General features: G+C 46.0%; 1 protein-coding gene across 1 annotated transcript in view; it reads left to right on the top strand.

Moving 5' to 3' along the window:
* Positions 1–20641, top strand: part of LOC139384431 (NT-3 growth factor receptor-like) — a 141719-nt gene that overhangs the window by 84247 nt on the left and 36831 nt on the right. Inside the window, exons 12-13 of the mRNA XM_071129196.1 lie at positions 15333–15521; positions 20472–20602. Of these exons, the coding sequence (XP_070985297.1) occupies positions 15333–15521; positions 20472–20602 (320 nt within the window). The remainder of the gene's footprint in view (positions 1–15332; positions 15522–20471; positions 20603–20641) is intronic.

Below are 20641 nucleotides of genomic sequence, written 5' to 3'. Positions count from 1 at the left end.
ATTCTCTTCAATCCAGCCACAGTGTCTGATTTCAAAAAGGATTTACAGCAAAAGCACCACAAACGATTATGTTAGGTCACCACCAAGCCACAGAAAACACAGCTGTTTTTTTCAGCCAAAGGGAGGAGTCACAAAAAGCAGAAATAGAGATAAAATTAATCACTAACCTTTGATGATCTTCATCAAAACACACTCATAGGACTTCATGTTACACAATACATGTATGTTTTTGTCATGTATTGTCATGTTGTGTGTTTCTGTCCTTTCCCTTCACCCTGTCTCCCTCTGCTGGTCGTTGTTAGGTTACCTTTTCTCCCCCTCTTTCCCCCAGCTGTGCCTTGTCTCCTCCTAACTACCCATTCACCCCGTTTCCCACCTGTTCCCTTTTTCCCTCTGATTAGGTCCCTATATCTCTCTCTGTTTTTGTTCCTGTCCTTGTCGGATTCTTGTTTGTTGTGTTTCATGCCTGAGCCAGACTATCGTCATGTTTGCTGTAACCTTGTCCTGTCCTGTCGGAATCTGCCGGTCTATCTGAGCCTACCACAGTTTGGTTATTAAAGAAGCTCTGTTTAAGTTAGTTCGCTTTTGGGTCCTCATTCACTCACCGTAACAGAAGAATCCGACCAAGAATGGACCCAGCGACTTCGGATCCTCTCCACTCAGCCGTCGAGATCCAGGGAGCGATGCTAGGCAGACACGAGCAGGAATTGTCTGCTGCTCGACATGCCGTTGAGACCCTGGCCACCCAAGTCTCCAACCTCACAGAACAGGTTCACCATCTCCGCCTCGATCCACCGGCCACTTCCAGGGCTTTCGAATCTCCGGAGCCCAGAATCAATAACCCGCCGTGTTACTCTGGGGAGCCCACTGAATGCCGCTCGTTCCTCACCCAGTGTGATATTGTGTTTTCTCTCCAGCCCAACACTTACGCCAGGAGCACTGCTCGTGTCGCCTACGTCATATCTCTCCTTACTGGACGGGCTCGTGAGTGGGGCACGGCAATCTGGGAGGCAAGGGCTGAGTGTACTAACCAGTATCAGGACTTTAAGGAGGAGATGATACGGGTTTTTGATCGATCTGTTTTTGGGGAGGAGGCTTCCAGGGCCCTGTCTTCCCTATGTCAAGGCAATCGATCCATAACAGACTACTCTATTGAGTTTCGCACTCTTGCTGCCTCCAGTGGCTGGAACGAGCCGGCTTTGCTCGCTCGTCTTCTGGAGGGTCTCCGCGCAGAGGTAAAGGATGAGATTCTCTCCCGGGAGGTTCCTTCCAGCGTGGATTCCTTGATTGAACTCGCTATTCGCATTGAGCGACGGGTTGATCTTCGTCACCGAGCTCGTGGAAAGGAGCTCGCGTTCTCCGTTGCCCCCCTCTCCGCATCACTACCATCTTCCTCTGCCGGCTCGGGAGCTGAGCCTATGCAGCTGGGAGGTATCCGCGTCTCGACTAAGGAGAGGGAACGGAGAATCACCAACCGCCTCTGTCTCTATTGCGGTTCTGCTGGTCATTTTGTCACTTCATGTCCAGTAAAAGCCAGAGCTCATCAGTAAGCGGAGGGCTACTGGTGAGCGCTACTACTCCTGTCTCTCCTTCAAGATCCTGCACTACCTTGTCGGTCCATCTACGCTGGACCGGTTCGTCAGCTTCCTGCAGTGCCTTAATAGACTCTGGGGCGGAGGGCTGTTTTATGGACGAGACCTGGGCTCGGGAACATGACATTCCTCTCAGACAGTTAAGGGAGTCCACGGCCTTGTTCGCCCTGGATGGTAGTTCTCTCCCCAGGATTCAGCGTGAGACGCTACCTTTAACCCTCACTGTTTCTGGTAATCATAGCGAAACCATTTCTTTTTTGATTTTTCGTTCACCTTTTACACCTGTTGTTTTGGGCCATCCCTGGCTAGTTTGTCATAATCCTTCCATTAATTGGTCTAGTAATTCTATCCTCTCCTGGAACGTCTCTTGTCATGTGAAATGTTTAATGTCTGCTATCCCTCCTGTTTCCTCTGTCTCTTCTTCACAGGAGGAGCCTGGTGATTTGACAGGGGTGCCGGAGGAATATCACGATCTGCGCACGGTGTTCAGTCGGTCCAGGGCCACCTCTCTTCCTCCACACCGGTCGTATGATTGTAGTATTGATCTCCTTCCGGGAACCACTCCCCCCCGGGGTAGACTATACTCTCTGTCGGCTCCCGAACGTAAGGCTCTCGAGGATTATTTGTCTGTAGCTCTTGACGCCGGTACCATAGTTCCCTCCTCCTCTCCCGCCGGAGCGGGGTTTTTTTTTGTCAAGAAGAAGGACGGGTCTCTGCGCCCCTGCATAGATTATCGAGGGCTGAATGACATAACAGTTAAGAATCGTTATCCGCTTCCTCTTATGTCTTCAGCCTTCGAGATCCTGCAGGGAGCCAGGTTTTTCACTAAGTTGGACCTTCGTAACGCTTACCATCTCGTGCGCATCAGGGAGGGGGACGAGTGGAAGACGGCGTTTAACACTCCGTTAGGGCACTTTGAATACCGGGTTCTTCCTTTCGGCCTCGCTAACGCTCCAGCTGTCTTTCAGGCATTAGTCAATGATGTCCTGAGAGACATGCTGAACATCTTTGTTTTCGTTTACCTTGACGATATCCTGATTTTTTCACCGTCACTCCAGATTCATCTTCAGCACGTTCGACGTGTCCTCCAGCGCCTTTTAGAGAATTGTCTTTTTGTGAAGGCTGAGAAGTGCACTTTTCATGCCTCCTCCGTCACATTTCTCGGTTCTGTTATTTCCGCTGAAGGCATTAAGATGGATCCCGCTAAGGTCCAAGCTGTCATTGATTGGCCCGCCCCTAAGTCACGCGTCGAGCTGCAGCGCTTTCTCGGCTTCGCGAACTTCTATCGTCGTTTCATCCGTAATTTCGGTCAGGTGGCAGCTCCTCTCACAGCCCTTACTTCTGTCAAGACGTGCTTTAAGTGGTCCGTTTCCGCCCAGGGAGCTTTTGATCTCCTCAAGAATCGTTTTACATCCGCTCCTATCCTTGTTACACCTGACGTCTCTAGACAGTTCGTTGTCGAGGTTGACGCGTCAGAGGTGGGCGTGGGAGCCATTCTTTCTCAGCGCTCCCTCTCTGACGACAAGGTCCACCCATGCGCGTATTTTTCTCATCGCCTGTCGCCGTCGGAACGTAACTATGATGTGGGAAACCGCGAACTGCTCGCCATCCGGTTAGCCCTAGGCGAATGGCGACAGTGGTTGGAGGGGGCGACCGTTCCTTTTGTCGTTTGGACTGACCATAGGAACCTTGAGTACATCCGTTCTGCCAAACGACTTAATGCGCGTCAGGCGCGTTGGGCGCTGTTTTTCGCTCGTTTCGAGTTCGTGATTTCTTATCGTCCGGGCTCTAAGAACACCAAGCCTGATGCTTTATCTCGTCTCTTCAGTTCTTCAGTAGCCTCCACTGACCCCGAGGGGATTCTCCCTGAGGGGCGTGTTGTCGGGTTGACTGTCTGGGGAATTGAGAGGCAGGTAAAGCAAGCGCTCACTCACACTCCGTCGCTGCGCGCTTGTCCTAGGAACCTTCTTTTCGTTCCCGTTCCTACTCGTCTGGCCGTTCTTCAGTGGGCTCACTCTGCCAAGTTAGCCGGCCACCCTGGCGTTCGGGGTACGCTTGCTTCCATTCGCCAGCGTTTTTGGTGGCCCACCCGGGAGCATGACACGCGTCGTTTCGTGGCTGCTTGTTCGGTCTGCGCGCAGACTAAGTCCGGTAACTCCCCTCCTGCCGGCCGTCTCAGGCCGCTTCCCATTCCCTCTCGACCGTGGTCTCACATCGCCTTAGATTTTGTCACCGGACTGCCTTCGTCAGCGGGGAAGACTGTTATTCTTACGGTTGTCGATAGGTTCTCTAAGGCGGCTCATTTCATTCCCCTTGCTAAGCTTCCTTCTGCTAAAGAGACGGCACAAATCATCATCGAGAATGTTTTCAGAATTCATGGCCTTCCGTCAGACGTCGTTTCGGACAGAGGTCCGCAATTCACGTCTCAATTTTGGAGGGAGTTTTGCCGTTTGATTGGGGCTTCCGTCAGTCTCTCTTCCGGCTTTCACCCCCAGTCTAACGGTCAAGCAGAACGGGCCAATCAGACTATTGGTCGCATCTTACGCAGTCTTTCTTTTCGCAACCCTGCGTCTTGGTCAGAACAGCTCCCCTGGGCAGAATACGCCCACAACTCGCTTCCTTCGTCTGCGACCGGGCTATCTCCTTTTCAGAGTAGCCTCGGGTACCAGCCTCCGCTGTTCTCATCTCAGTTGAGCCGAGTCCAGCGTCCCCTCCGCTCAGGCTTTTGTCCAACGTTGCGAGCGCACCTGGAAGAGGGTCAGGTCTGCACTTTGCCGTTATAGGACGCAGACTGTGAGGGCTGCTAATAAGCGTAGAACTAAGAGTCCTAGATATTGTCGCGGTCAGAGAGTTTGGCTCTCCACTCAGAACCTTCCCCTTAAGACGGCTTCTCGCAAGTTGACCCCGCGGTTCATTGGTCCGTTCCGTATTTCTCGGGTCATTAATCCTGTCGCAGTTCGACTTCTTCTTCCGCGATATCTTCGTCGCGTCCACCCGGTCTTCCATGTCTCCTGTGTTAAGCCCGTTCTTCGCGCCCCCGCTCGTCTTCCCCCCCCCCCCCCCCCCCCCCCATCCTTGTCGAGGGCGCACCCATCTACAGGGTCCGCAGGATTTTGGACATGCGTCCTCGGGGCCGTGGTCACCAGTACCTCGTTGATTGGGAGGGGTACGGTCCTGAGGAGAGGAGTTGGGTTCCCTCTCGGGACGTGCTGGACCGTGCGCTGATCGAGGATTTCCTCCGTTGCCGCCAGGTTTCCTCCTCGAGTGCGCCAGGAGGCGCTCGGTGAGTGGGGGGGTACTGTCATGTATTGTCATGTTGTGTGTTTCTGTCCTTTCCCTTCACCCTGTCTCCCTCTGCTGGTCGTTGTTAGGTTACCTTTTCTCCCCCTCTTTCCCCCAGCTGTGCCTTGTCTCCTCCTAACTACCCATTCACCCCGTTTCCCACCTGTTCCCTTTTTCCCTCTGATTAGGTCCCTATATCTCTCTCTGTTTTTGTTCCTGTCCTTGTCGGATTCTTGTTTGTTGTGTTTCATGCCTGAGCCAGACTATCGTCATGTTTGCTGTAACCTTGTCCTGTCCTGTCGGAATCTGCCGGTCTATCTGAGCCTACCACAGTTTGGTTATTAAAGAAGCTCTGTTTAAGTTAGTTCGCTTTTGGGTCCTCATTCACTCACCGTAACAGTTTTGTTTGATAAAGTTCATATTTATATAAAAAAATCTGAGTCTACATTGGCACGTTACGTTCAGTAGTTCTAAAACATGCGGTGATAATGCAGAGAGCCACAACAATTTACAGAAATACTCATAATAAACATTGATAAAAATGTGACTATTATACATGGAACTTAAGATAAACTTCCCCTTAATGCAACCGCTGTGTCAGATTTCAAAAAAACTTTACGGAGAAAGCAAACCATGCAATAATCTGAGTACAGCCTTTAGACAACAAAGCAGCCAAAAAGATACCCTCCATATTGGGTAGTCAACATTACTCAGAAATAGCATTTTAAATATTCACTTACCTTTGATGATCTTCATCATAATGCACTACCAGGAATCCCAGTTCCACCATAAATGTTTGATTTGTTCAATAATGTCAGTTATGTCCAAATATCTTCTTTTGTTAGGGCATTTGGTAAACAAATCCAAAAGCGCGTACAGGTCGCGCCGAACATTGGATGAAAAGTTCAAAAAGTTCCGTTACAGCCCGTAGAAACATGCCAACCTAAGTATGGAATCAATCTTTAGCATGTTTTTAATTAACATAGAACTTCATTAATGTTCCAACCGGACAATTCCTATGTCTGTACAATTGAAGTGGAACGAAGCTACCGTTCACGTGAGCGCGCCAGACTGGGGCTGTGGCACTCTGCCAGACCACTCACTCAAAGAGCCCTTATGAGCCCCTCCTTTAGAGTATAATCCTCAAAACAGGTTCTAAATACTGTTGACATCTAGTGGAAGCCTTGGGAAGTGAAACATAACTAATATCACCCTGTACAGTGCCTTGCGAAAGTATTCGGCCCCCTTGAACTTTGCGACCTTTGCCACATTTCAGGCTTCAAACATAAAGATATAAAACTGTATTTTTTTGTGAAGACAACAACAACAACAAGTGGGACACAATCATGAAGTGGAACGACATTTATTGGATATTTCAAACTTGTTTAACTTGTCCCACTTGTTGTTGATTCTTCACAAAAAAATACAGTTTTATATCTTTATGTTTGAAGCCTGAAATGTGGCAAAAGGTCACAAAGTTCAAGGGGGCCGAATACTTTCGCAAGGCACTGTATCTTCAATGGGGGCTGAGTTGAAAAACTACAAATCTCAGATTTCCCACTTCCTAGTTGGATTTTTCTCAGGTTTTCACCTACCATATGAGTTCTGTTATACTCACAGACATCATTCAAACAGTTTTAGAAACTTCAGAGTGTGTTCTATTCAATACTAATAAGAATATGCATATATTAGCATCTGGGACAGAGTAGGAGGCAGTTCACTCTGGGCACGCTATTCATCCAAAAGTGAAAATGCTGCCCCCTATTCCAAAAAGGTTAAGCCCTGAATACACCTAGGTCTATTTGTCATGCATGGTGAGAAAGAAGTGGGACTCTGTGGTCTTTTAACGATTTTTTGAAAAACGTCCAAAATGACCAGGGGCGCACCCTATTGGATGGGCACGGGTGGTGGGTGCTCCCTACCCAGCCGTGGACCCCTTGCACCCTTCAAAACCATTTTTAAAATGTTCTCCTTGTAACTCGTTCCAATCACCAGGCGCACGGCTGTCCATTTGCAATATGTTTCAATGTGCATTTACCATCACGAATTTGACATGCTCAAAAATACTGCAGAAATCCGAAATTGACTGGCCCAATGAACTTAGGATGGCCGGGCACTGAGAGTGGTTCCTCTCCATCGCTCGTTGTGTTGATTTCGTCATGTCCATTTTGTGATGTTTTTTCAATGTCGAATCTTATTGCAAATGTACAAAAGTCAGCCAGCAAGTCAGCATCCATCAGTCAATAAGATATCATTCTGACACCAAACTGATGCAAACTGACACCAAACCAACTTGGTCCAACTTGGTTAGAAGCCAAATATCACATATTTCAGAGCAGGTCCAAAATTCGCAGCGTCTTCTGTTTAAATTCACTCCGGATGAAAAGTGTGCCCAAACCAAAATATCCTGCTACTCAGGCCCAGAAGCTAGGATATGCATATTTGGATAGAAAACACTCTACAGTTTCCAAAACTGTTAAAAATAATGTATGTGAGTATAACAGAGCTGATATGGCAGGCGAAAACCTGAGAAAAATACAGGATGTGGGATTTATTTTGTAGTTTTCTATTGAATGCCATTACAGTATCCATTGACTTAGGACTCAAATTGCACTCCCTATGGCTTCCACTAGATGTCAAGAGTCTTTAGAAATTGTTTCAGGCTTGTATTCGAATAAGACCAGTCTGACCAGTATCCCAGAGCTTTTTAAAGCGCACGACAGAGAGCACGACTTTCTTGTTTTCTTTTTAAATTGACAAAGCCCGGTTGAAATGTTATTGATTATTATGACTAAAAACAACATGAGGATTGATTATAAACATCGTTTGACATGTTTTTACGAACTTTACTGATGCTTTTCGGATTTTTCGTCTGTTTGATGTGACTGCCTTTGAGCCTGTGGATTACTGAACAAAACTGAGGTTTATTGAGTAAATGGGAGTCTTGTGAGTGTAACCATATGAAGATCATCAAAGGTAAGAGATTAAGTGTATCACTATTTCTGACTTGTGTAACTCCTCTACTTGGCTGGTAACTGTTTGTAATGATTTGTCTTCTGGGCGCTGTTCTCAGATAATCGCATGGTATGCTTTCGCCGTAAAGCCTTTTTGAAATCTAACACCGTGGTTGGATTAACAAGAAGGTGATCTTTAAACCGATGTATAACACTTGTATGTTTTATGAATTTTTATAATGAGTATTTCTGTTTTTGAATTTGGCGCTCTGCAATTTCACTGGATGTTGGCCAGGTGGTACGGTAGCGTCCCACCCTCCCTAGAGAGGTTAAAACATAATAAAAACATAAAACACGTAGTTACGTTCTAGCTGCGGGTCCAGTTCTGACATTGTGTAGGCCTAACTGAGGCGACCCCGAAACCCGAGTTTCAGCTTGATAGGTCATTCGAAGCCGAGCAGCAACCTTAATTGGTGCTGAAAATCCACTTTTCCCGGGCGTTGCTATGGGGTCCTTGAATGAGCTATCGGACAGAAACATTGGGGTCCGTCTCTATGGGCCGAGGCGGTGCACCCAGTCATACAACTCTGGGACTTTTCTAAATGACGTCATTTTCGTGATGGTAAAAATGAATTGAAGTTATTGCAAATGTACAAGGCTGTTTCTTGGTCTGAGAACTTTCTAGAGCCACATAACTCACCACGCACTATCGACTTGAACTCTAGAACAGGTTTCTAAAGTGTCAGAGCTCTAGGTCTGACGGTTCTTTGATAATTCGAAAAAACAACTATTGCAGGCTCTGTGTCTCTAAGCCCCACACTGTGTCACTCCATCCTTGCTATATGTGTGTGTGTGTGTGTGTGTGCGTTTTTTTTGGAAATATGATGGGAGAAATGACTGATTTACAGTTCATGAGGGTTGCCTAACCACACATATGAAGTTTTGGAAAGAGCTGACCTTTTAAACCCTTCGAAACAGCCTCTATGACCCCAATTTAAGGCACTTCCGATTGATACAGGAAGCTGAAAGTGAACACATATCCTCCTTGGGGTAGGCTCTGACAAAATATTGAGCTTTAAGTCTTTACATTAAGAACTGACTGATTTACAGAGGGTTGAATGAGTGTGTGTTATTTCAGAAAATCACAAATTTCGCAGCGCTCCGAACCCACCTTAACGGATTCGTTTGAACACGCTGCAACTGGATCTAACACATTTCATTGACCATCACCAATTGTACATTGTACGATTTCTCGTAAATTACAAAAAATAAATGGCTGATTCTTTTTTTCCTGACACCGTAGGTTCATGTACTTTGATGTGAGCCGGTCAAATTAGCACTTTATTTTCATTTTGACCTTTAATCCCAGAAAAATGGACTTAACTCAAAAAGCGTTGAGGCCTCAACATCATCTTGTTTCTGGGCTAACAGCCCATTAGTCCAAACCTATGCTCACCAAGTTTCATCTTCGAAGTCTTTTCCATTTAGGAGAAATGGCCATGTCGTGATTGGTGATGTTTTGTACATTTGCAATAAGATTCCATACACCATCGGGTGGAATTTACCGTGACAGAGGAAAAATGACCAACATTTAAAAAAATTGTAAAACGGAAACCGAATGTCCGAGAGACTTCGTTTGACTTCCCGGAAGATCTAGCTCTGGTGCATGGCCCGCCACCATCAGCAATTTTTTAAAAGCATTCACGGACGCCTAGTAAGGGACTGTACATTTGCAATATGGAGATTCTCATCGATTATACAGAAAATGCCGAAAAGTGCCCTTCATGTATGGGGGACTTCTGACCAGGGGCTATAGGGCTCTGGTCACATGACTTCCTGTTCTCTTCATAGTGGAGGACTGCTAAATAATATTCAGGTGTTAACTCCAACAAACACAAGTCACAACTTCTATAGGAGGGTTTTGTCTCTGAGAAATACTCACTCTAAAGCCAACAACTACAACTGTAAAACAGTGTCTCTCACACCGCAGTCTGACTTCCTGCTAAGGGACAGAACTTGACTGGAGAAAGTTGCACTGTTTCATTGTGTGTGTTTCTTTAGAGTACATCAGAGTTGATCTGATGGAATACCTCTGCTCTTAGTCTGCTTCCCAGATGGCACCCTATCCTCTATATACTGCATTACCTTGGACCGGCGCCCTGGTTAAAAGTAGTGCACTGAATACGGTGCAAATTGGGACACAAGCTTAGATATATTCTACTGGAGATATGCTGTCTCAGAACCCAATTCACAGCTACTACATCTTATAAAACTCCTTCCAGAGACCACAGGGACGTTTTCTTCAGCGTCAGAACCCATTCACAGCTACTGCAACTTATATAACTTCTTCCAGAGACCACAGGGAGGTTTTCTTCAGCGTCAGGTAGCATTGATCCAGTCTGCAGGATGTTATCACTCAACAGCCCAACTTCTCCTGTTCTCCCATCCTCCCTTTACCTCTTCTCTGTAATCTGGCCCTCCCAGGGAGACATTTCTGAGTGGGTTCTTAGTTGGGAGCCAGACAGAAACGTAGTGCTGTAGCATTGTGCAGAGCTGGACAAAAATATTATATATAGGAAATAGGTTGCGATTTGGGATGTAACCTCTGAGTGTGTAGTGTAGCCGTAGTGCTCATAGTTCAGAGAACTGAAACTTTTCAAATGATCAAACTCCTTCCAGAGACCACAGGGAGGTTTTTATCAGACGCCAGGTAGCATTGATGCAGTCTGCAGGATGTTGACTACTTTGACCAGAGCCAATAAGGTACTATTGGACCCAGAACATCTACAGCCTCTGATTGTGAGTGGGTATTGGACCCAGAATATCTACAGCCTCTGATTGTGAGTGGGTATTGGACCCAGGCCGTCTACAGCCTCTGATTGTGAGTGGGTATTGGACCCAGAACATCTACAGCCTCTGATTGTGAGTGGGTATTGGACCCAGAACATCTACAGCCTCTGATTGTGAGTGGGTATTGGACCCAGAACATCTAAAGCCTCTGATTGTGAGTGGGTATTGACCCAGGCCATCCACAGCCTCTGATTGTGAGTGGGTAATGGACCCAGGCCATCCACAGCCTCTGATTGTGAGTGGGTAATGGACCCAGGCCATCTACAGCCTCTGATTGTGAGTGGGTATTGGACCCAGAACATCTACAGCCTCTGATTGTGAGTGGGTATTGGACCCAGGCCGTCTACAGCCTCTGATTGTGAGTGTGTTTTGAACCAGGCCGTCTACAGCCTCTGATTGTGAGTGGGTATTGAACTAGGCCATCTATAGCCTCTGATTGTGTTTTGGGTATTGGATCCAGGCCATCTACAGCCTCTGATTGTGAGTTGGTATTGGATCCAAGCAAACTACAGCCTCTAATTGTGATTGGGTATTGGATCCTGGCCATCTACAGCCTCTGATTGTGATTGGGTATTGAACTAGGCCATCTACAGCCTCTGATTGTGAGTTGGTATTGGATCCAGGCCATCTACAGCCTCTGATTGTGAGTGAGTAATGGACCCAGGCCGTCTACAGCCTCTGATTGTGAGTGTGTTTTGACCCAGGCCGTCCACATCCCAGAGGCCACTGCTGTCGATCATATCTTTTTTTATTCTATGCCAGGGCTTCTTTAATACATCAGATGTTTTCTCCTATTCATCATCCTTTTCTGCCATATTTATTTCAAGGGGCTGAGTCTTCAGACAGAACCTCAAGTGGTTTAAAATGGTCACTTCACATAACGCCCAGGAGACTGATGTTGTTCTATCACCTCTCTGAACTGGAGGGTTGAGATGCTGGCCCTGATGATAGGATTACGACCTAAATGTCACCCTATTCTCTACATAGTGCACTACTTACGATGGGACTCTGGTCATAAGTAGTGCACTATTTTCAGTAGGGAATAGGGTGAATGTTTGGGACGTAAATGAGGACTGTATGACTGGATCTATATGATTATTTACTCCGTTGTCAAGGTGACGAGAAGGCTATACCTTGTGGTTGAATCAGCTCCAATATCACCCTGTCATTCTCTACCTAAATCAGCTCCAATATCACCCTGTCATTCTCTAGCTAAATCAGTTCCAATATCACCCTGTCATTCTCTAGCTAAATCAGCTCCAATATCACCCTGTCATTCTCTCACTAAATCATCTCCAATATCACCCTGTCATTATGTCACTAAATCAGCTCCAATATCGCCCAGTCATTCCCTCACTAAATCAGCTCCAATATCACCCTGTCATTATGTCACTAAATCAGCTCCAATATCATCCTGTCATTCTCTCACTAAATCAGCTCCAATATCACCCTGTCATTCTCTACCTAAATCAGCTCCAATATCACCCTGTCATTCTCTAACTGAATCAGCTCCAATATCACCCTGTCATTCTCTAACTGAATCAGCTCCAATATCACCCTGTCATTATGTCACTAAATCAGCTCCAATATCACCCTGTCATTCTCTCACTAAATCAGCTCCAATATCACCCTCGCATTATGTCACTAAATCAGCTCCAATATCATCCTGTCATTGTCACTAAATCAGCTCCAATATCACCCTGTCATTCTCTCACTAAATCAGCCCCAATATCACCCTGTCATTATGTCACTAAATCAGCTCCAATATCACCCTGTCATTCTCTAACTAAATCAGCTCCAATATCACCCTGTCATTACGTCACTAAATCAGCTCCAATATCATCCTGTCATTCTCTAGCTAAATCAGCTCCAATATCACCCTGTCATTATGTCACTAAATCAGCTCCAATATCACCCTGTCATTATGTCACTAAATCAGCTCCAATATCACCCTGTCATTCTCTAACTGAATCAGCTCCAATATCACCCTGTCATTATGTCACTAAATCAGCTCCACTATCACACTGTCATTCTCTCACTAAATCAGCTCCAATATCACCCTGTCATTACGTCACTAAATCAGCTCCAATATCATCCTGTCATTGTCACTAAATCAGCTCCAATATCACCCTGTCATTCTCTCACTAAATCAGCTCCAATATCACCCTGTCATTATGTCACTAAATCAGCTCCAATATCACCCTGTCATTACGTCACTAAATCAGCTCCAATATCATCCTGTCATTCTCTAGCTAAATCAGCTCCAATATCACCCTGTCATTATGTCACTAAATCAGCTCCAAAATCACCCTGTCATTATGTCACTAAATCAGCTCCAATATCACCCTGTCATTCTCTCACTAAATCAACCCCAATATCACCCTGTCATATGTCACTAAATTAGTTCCAATATCACCCTGTCATTCTCTAACTGAATCAGCTCCAATATCACCCTGTAATTCTCTAACTGAATCAGCTCCAATATCACCCTGTCATTCTCTAACTGAATCAGCTCCAATATCACCCTGTCATTCTCTAACTGAATCAGCTCCAATATCACCCTGTCATTCTCTCACTAAATCAACTCCAATATCACCCTGTCATTCTCTCACTAAATCAACTCCAATATCACCCTGTCATTCTCTCGCTAAATCAGCTCCAATATCACCCTCGCATTATGTCACTAAATCAGCTCCAATATCACCCTCGCATTATGTCACTAAATCAGCTCCAATATCACCCTTGCATTATGTCACTAAATCAGCTCCAATATCACCCTGTCATTATGTCACTAAATCAGCTCCAATATCACCCTGTCATTCTCTCACTAAATCAGCTCCAATATCACCCTGTCATTATGTCACTAAATCAGCTCCAATATCACCCTGTCATTATGTCACTAAATCAGCTCCAATATCACCCTGTCATTCTCTAGCTAAATCAGCTCCAATATCACCCTGTCATTATGTCACTAAATCAGCTCCAATATCACCCTGTCATTCTCTCACTAAATCAGCTCCAATATCACCCTGTCATTATGTCACTAAATCAGCTCCAATATCACCCTGTCATTATGTCACTAAATCAGCTCCAATATCACCCTGTCATTATGTCACTAAATCAGCTCCAATATCACCCTGTCATTATGTCACTAAATCAGCTCCAATATCACCCTGTCATTCTCTAGCTAAATCAGCTCCAATATCACCCTGTCATTATGTCACTAAATCAGCTCCAATATCACCCTGTCATTATGTCACTAAATCAGCTCCAATATCACCCTGTCATTCTGGATGTTATTTTCTGTCCTTTTGGATGTTATTTTCCTTCCTCTCGGTTGTTATTTTCCTTCCTCTCGGTTGTTATTTTCCTTCCTCTCGGTTGTTATTTTCCTTCCTCTCGGTTGTTATTTTCTGTCCTCTTGGATGTTATTTTCTGTCCTCTTGGATGTTATTTTCTGTCCTCTTGGATGTTATCTTCTGTCCTCTTGGATGTTATTTTCTGTCCTCTTGGATGTTATTTTTCTTCCTCTTGGATGTTATTTTCTGTCCTCTTGGATGTTATTTTCTGTCCTCTTGGATGTTATTTTTCTTCCTCTTGGATGATCTTTCCCTTCCTCTTGGATGATCTTTCCCTTCCTCTTGGATGATCTTTCCCTTCCTCTTGGATGATCTTTCCCTTCCTCTTGGATGATCTTTCCCTTCCTCTTGGTAGTTTTTTCCCTTCCTCTTGGATGATCTTTCCCTTCCTCTTGGTTGTTTTTTCCCTTCCTCTTGGATGATCTTTCCCTTCCTCTTGGTAGTTTTTTCCCCTCCTCTTGGATGATCTTTCCCTTCCTCTTGGATGATCTTTCCCTTCCTCTTGGATGATCTTTCCCTTCCTCTTGGTTGTTTTTTCCCTTCCTCTTGGATGTTCTTTCCCTTCCTCTTGGATGTACTTTCCCTTCCTCTTGGATGTTATTTCCTTCCTCTTGGATGTTCTTTCCCTTCCTCTTGGTTGTTTTTTCCCTTCCTCTTGGATGTTATTTCCTTCCTCTTGGATGATCTTTCCCTTCCTCTCGGTTGTTATTTTCCATCCTCTTGGATGTCCTTTCCCTTCCTCTCGGTTGTTATTTTCCATCCTCTTGGATGTCCTTTCCCTTCCTATCGGTTGTTATTTTCCATCCTCTTGGATGTCCTTTCCCTTCCTCTCGGTTGTTATTTTCCGTCCTCTCAGAATATGAAGGCTGTCAGAGTGCACATTGTGAGCCTGTGACTCACTGATGATACAGAGACTGGCTCCGGTACTGCCAAGCTGGAGAAACAAAAACAGATTTTCAGGGATTGATCGAAGATGGGACATTACGGTGTACTGACACACTAGGAAGATGGTGGGGAATTTCAAAACTGTCCAGATTGACCTGAGAAAACGTACAGATTGACCTGAGAAAACGTACAGATTGCTAAACTGCCTCAGACACAGCTAAGAGTTAAACATTGCTTAGCATATAGAGATATATTACATAAAAAATGCTCCAATTGTGGTTAAAGAGATTTCCATGTGTTGTGGTTCTGCAGGCCTTCGGCTACATAACTGTAAAGCACTTTGTGACGACTGCTGATGTAAAAAGGGCTTTATATTTATTTGATTTATTAACTTTGTCTTCCTCTTCAAGGGCCGGTGGCGGCGATCAGTGGTGAGGAAGACTCAGCCAGTCCTCTTCATCACGTCAACCATGGCATCATCACACCCTGTACCCTCAACGGCGAGGCTGACGAGGTGGTTATAGGAATGACCCATATACCTGTTATAGAGAAACCACAGTACTTCAGACATGGACACGACTGCAACACACCCACCACCTGTAAGTACTCTCTCTCTCTCTCTCTCTCTCTCTCTCCCTCTCTCTGTCTCTCTCGCTCTCTGTCTCTCTGTCCCTCTCTCTGTCTCTCTCTCTGTCTATCTCTGTCTCTGTCTCTCTCTCTCTCTCTCTCTCTCGCTCTCTTTCTCTCTCTCTCTCTGTCGCCCCCTCTTTCTCTCTCTCTCTCTCTCTGTCCCTCTCTCTCTCTCTCTGTCCCTATCTCTCTGTCCCTCTCTCTCTCTCTCTGTCTCTATCTCTCTGTCCCTCTCTCTCTCTCTCTCTGTCCCTATCTCTCTGTCCCTCTCTCTCTCTCTCTGTCCCTATCTCTCTGTCCCACTCTCTCTCTGTCCCTCTCTCTGTCCCTCTCTCTTTCTCTCTGGCCCTCTCTCTGTCTCTCTGTCTCTCTCTGTCTCTCTCACTCTCTCTCTCTCACTCTCTCTCTCTCTCTCTCTCTGTCTCTCTGTCTTTCTCTCTCTACTAGTTGTTGGAACCATGCTGCGGGGACTTGCTTCCATTCAGCCAGAATAGAGTTTGTGAGGTTGGGCACTGATGTTGGGGGTGATTAGGCCTGGCTCGTAGTCGGCGTTCCAATTCATCCCAATGGGATTGAGGTCAGGGCTCTGCGCAGGCCGGTCAAGTTCTTCCACACAGATCTCAACAAACCATTTCTGTATGGACCTCGCTTTGTGCATAGGGGCATTGTCATGCTGAAACAGGAAAGGGCCTTCCCCAAACTGTTACCACAAAGTTGGAAGCACAGAATTGTCTAGAATGTCACTGTATGCTGTAGTGTTACGATTTCCCTTCACTGGAACTAAGGGGTCCGAACCATGAAAAACAGCCCCAGAACATTATTCCTCCTTCACCAAACTTTACAGTTGGCACTATGCATTGGGGCAGGTAGGGTTCTCCTGAAATCCGCCAAACCCAGATTCGTCTGTCGAACTGCCAGATGGTGAAGTGTGATTCATCACTCCAGAGAACGAGTTTCCACTGCTCCAGAGTTCAATGGCGGAAAGCTTTACACCACTCCAGCCAACGCTTGGCATTGCGCATGGTGATCTTAGGCTTGTGTGATGCTGCTCGGACATGGAAATCCATTTCATCAAGCTCCCGACAGACAGTTCATGTGCTGACGTTGCTTCTAGAGGCAGTTTGGTAACTCGGTAGTGAGTGTTGCAACCGAGTACCGACTATTTTTACATGCTACGCGCTACAGCACTCAGCGGTCCCGTTCTGTGAGCTTGTGTGGCCTAGCACTACACAGCTGTTGCTCCTAGACGTTTCCACTTCACAATAACAGCACTTACAGTTGACCGGGCAGCTCTAGCAGGGCAGAAATTTGATGAACTGACTTTTTGGAAAGATGGCATCCTATGACGGTGCCATGTTGAAAGTCACTGAGCTCCTCAGTAAGGCCATTCTACTGCCAATGTTTGTCTATGGAGATTGCATGGTGGTGTGCTGGAGTTGATACACCTGTCAGCAACGGGTGTGGCTGAAATAGCCAAATCCACTCATTTGAATATACTCAAAACTTTAGTATGTATAGGGTATTTCTCTGGTCTTGAAACACCAGTATGTAGCCTTGGCCACTTCCCATACTTATGCTAATTCAAGCATTTCAGTTTGGTTTCATTTGTTTCCATTGTTCATCTCCTGTGTATTCCTCACCACGAAAGGTTTTGAATTAATATCTTAAATAATTTGATATTTTGTTGTATTTTTCTCAATTAAATATCAGTTCTGAAAGTACTTGGACCAGACTAATTCAGAGGCCCAGTTAGTTAGTTCCTCTGCCAATCACCAGACTAATTCAGAGGCCCAGTTAGTTAGTTCCTCTGCCAATCACCAGACTAATTCAGAGGCCCAGTTAGTTAGTTCCTCTGCCAATCACCAGACTAATTCAGAGGCCCAGTTAGTTAGTTCCTCTGCCAATCACCAGACTAATTCAGAGGCCCAGTTAGTTAGTTCCTCTGCCAATCACCAGACTAATTCAGAGGCCCAGTTAGTTAGTTCCTCTGCCAATCACCAGACTAATTCAGAGGCCCAGTTAGTTAGTTACTCTGCCAATCACCAGACTAATTCAGAGGCCCAGTTAGTTAGTTCCTCTGCCAATCACCAGACTAATTCAGAGGCCCAGTTAGTTAGTTACTCTGCCAATCACCAGACTAATTCAGAGGCCCAGTTAGTTAGTTACTCTGCCAATCACCAGACTAATTCAGAGGCCCAGTTAGTTAGTTCCTCTGCCAATCACCAGACTAATTCAGAGGCCCAGTTAGTTAGTTACTCTGCCAATCACCAGACTAATTCAGAGGCCCAGTTAGTTAGTTCCTCTGCCAATCAACATACTAATTCAGAGGCCCAGTTAGTTAGTTACTCTGCCAATCACCAGACTAATTCAGAGGCCCAGTTAGTTAGTTCCTCTGCCAATCACCAGACTAATTCAGAGGCCCAGTTAGTTAGTTACTCTGCCAATCACCAGACTAATTCAGAGGCCCAGTTAGTTAGTTCCTCTGCCAATCACCAGACTAATTCAGAGGCCCAGTTAGTTAGTTCCTCTGCCAATCACCAGACTAATTCAGAGGCCCAGTTAGTTAGTTCCTCTGCCAATCACCAGACTAATTCAGAGGCCCAGTTAGTTAGTTCCTCTTTCAATCACCAGACTAATTCAGAGGCCCAGTTAGTTAGTTCCTCTGCCAATCACCAGAACTAATGCTTGATTCCTTCCTTTCTATTTCCGACTCTCAGATCTCAGGGAGTTAGGCTTGTATCCCAAAGGGCACCCTGTTCCCTACGTAGTGGACTAGTCCTATATACTGTGCTATCTGAAGAGCAGAGCACGCTGGGTATTGATCTTAGACACTCATTTTCCTCAGTGATGTGCTATCTGAAGAGCAGGGCAGGCTGGGTATTGATCTTAGACACTCTTTGATCAGTCTGCATAAGTACAGTAAAAACGATTCCCTAATGGCACCCTATTCCCTACATAGTGCACTCCTCCAGGGCTCTTTTCAAAAGTAGTGCACTGTGTAGGGAATGGTTTACCATTTGGAACGTAGGCCTATATAAAACTGGTTTGGCTAAGCTCCCTTCCTCTCTAATTGGAATGAATGTAAACATAATTTCCCAGTTGGAAATATGAGTTTCAGGAGGAATTCACCATCTGCGTCTCAGCTGGTTATCTTTCCTTTAAAAGAGTATCCTCAGGCAGAGAGGGGTTTAGTGCCTCTGCTCTACAGAGGTACGTCATCATACAGGCCCAAATTACAACCTATTCTAGTGGACTACTTTTGAGCAGAACTTAATGGGCCCTGGTCAACAGTAGGAATAGGGCTCTGGTCTAAAGTAGTGCACTATGTAGGGAATAGGGCTCTGGTCTAAAGTAGTGCCACTACATAGGGAATAGGTCTCTGGTCTATAGTAGTACCAAAATATAGGGAATAGGGCTCTGGTCTAAAGTAGTGCACTATGTAGGGAATAGGGCTCTGGTCTAAAGTAGTGCACTATGTAGGGAATAGGGCTCTGGTCTATAGTAGTACCAAAATATAGGGAATAGGGCTCTGGTCTAAAGTAGTGCACTATGTAGGGAATAGGGCTCTGGTCTAAAGTAGTGCACTATGTAGGGAATAGGGCTCTGGTCTATAGTAGTACCAAAATATAGGGAATAGGGCTCTGGTCTAAAGTAGTGCACTATGTAGGGAATAGGGCTCTGGTCTATAGTAGTACCAAAATATAGGGAATAGGGCTCAGGTCTAAAGTAGTGCACTATGTAGGGAATAGGGTCACATTCGAGTTTATCATCTTCTTTAGACAGCACCACCACTCTATATCAGACAGCACCACCACTCTATATCAGACAGCACCACCACTCTATATCAGACAGCACCACCACTCTATGTCAGACAGCACCACCACTCTACATCAGACAGCACCACCACTCTATATCAGACAGCACCACCACCCTACATCAGACATCACCACCACTCTATATCAAACAGCACCACCACTCTATATCAGACAGCACCACCACCACTCGATATCAGACAGCACCACCACCACTCTATATCAGACAGCACCACCACTCTATATCAGACAGCACCACCACTCTATATCAGACAGCACCACCACTCTATATCAGACAGCACCACCACTCTATATCAGACAGCACCACCACTCTATATCAGACAGCACCACCACTCTATATCAAACAGCACCACCACTCTATATCAGACAGCACCACCACCACTCGATATCAGACAGCACCACCACCACTCTATATCAGACAGCACCACCACTCTATATCAGACAGCACCACCACCACTCTATATCAGACAGCACCACCACTCTATATCAGACAGCACCACAACTCTATATCAGACAGCACCACAACTCTATATCAGACAACACCACCACCACTCTATATCAGACAACACCACCACTCTATATCAGACAGCACCACCACTCTATATCAGTCAACACCACCACTCTGTCAGACAGCACCACCACTCTAGCAGACAGCACCACCACTCTATCAGACAGCACCACCACTCTATATCAGACAGCACCACCACTCTACATCAGACAGCACCACCACTCTACATCAGACAGCACCACCACTCTATATCAGACAGCACCACCACTCTATATCAGACAGCACCACCACTCTATATCAGACACCACCACCACTCTATATCAGACAGCACCACCACTCTAAATCAGACAGCACCACCACTCTATATCAGACAGCACCACCACTCTATATCAGACAGCACCACCACTCTTTGTCCCCCCTCCCTCCAGACTCACTCTGTCTGTGTGTGTTTGTCCCTCCCCTCCAGACTCACTCTGTCTGTGTGTGTTTGTCCCCCCCCCTCCCTCCAGACTCACTCTGTCTGTGTGTGTTTGTCCCTCACCTCCAGACTCACTCTGTCTGTGTGTGTTTGTCCCCAGACGTACAGCACATAAAGCGCAGGGACATCCTCCTGAAGAGGGAGCTGGGAGAGGGGGCGTTCGGAAAGGTCTTCCTGGCTGAGTGCTACAACCTGATCCCCACCAAGGATACCATGCTGGTGGCTGTCAAGGTAAGGAGGGATCCCCCAAACAGACACACTACTGTTACA

This window comes from Oncorhynchus clarkii, chromosome 26, assembly GCF_045791955.1.
Source record: "Oncorhynchus clarkii lewisi isolate Uvic-CL-2024 chromosome 26, UVic_Ocla_1.0, whole genome shotgun sequence".
Lineage (NCBI taxonomy): Eukaryota > Metazoa > Chordata > Actinopteri > Salmoniformes > Salmonidae > Oncorhynchus > Oncorhynchus clarkii.
This window is presented reverse-complemented; position numbering and strand designations above follow the sequence as displayed.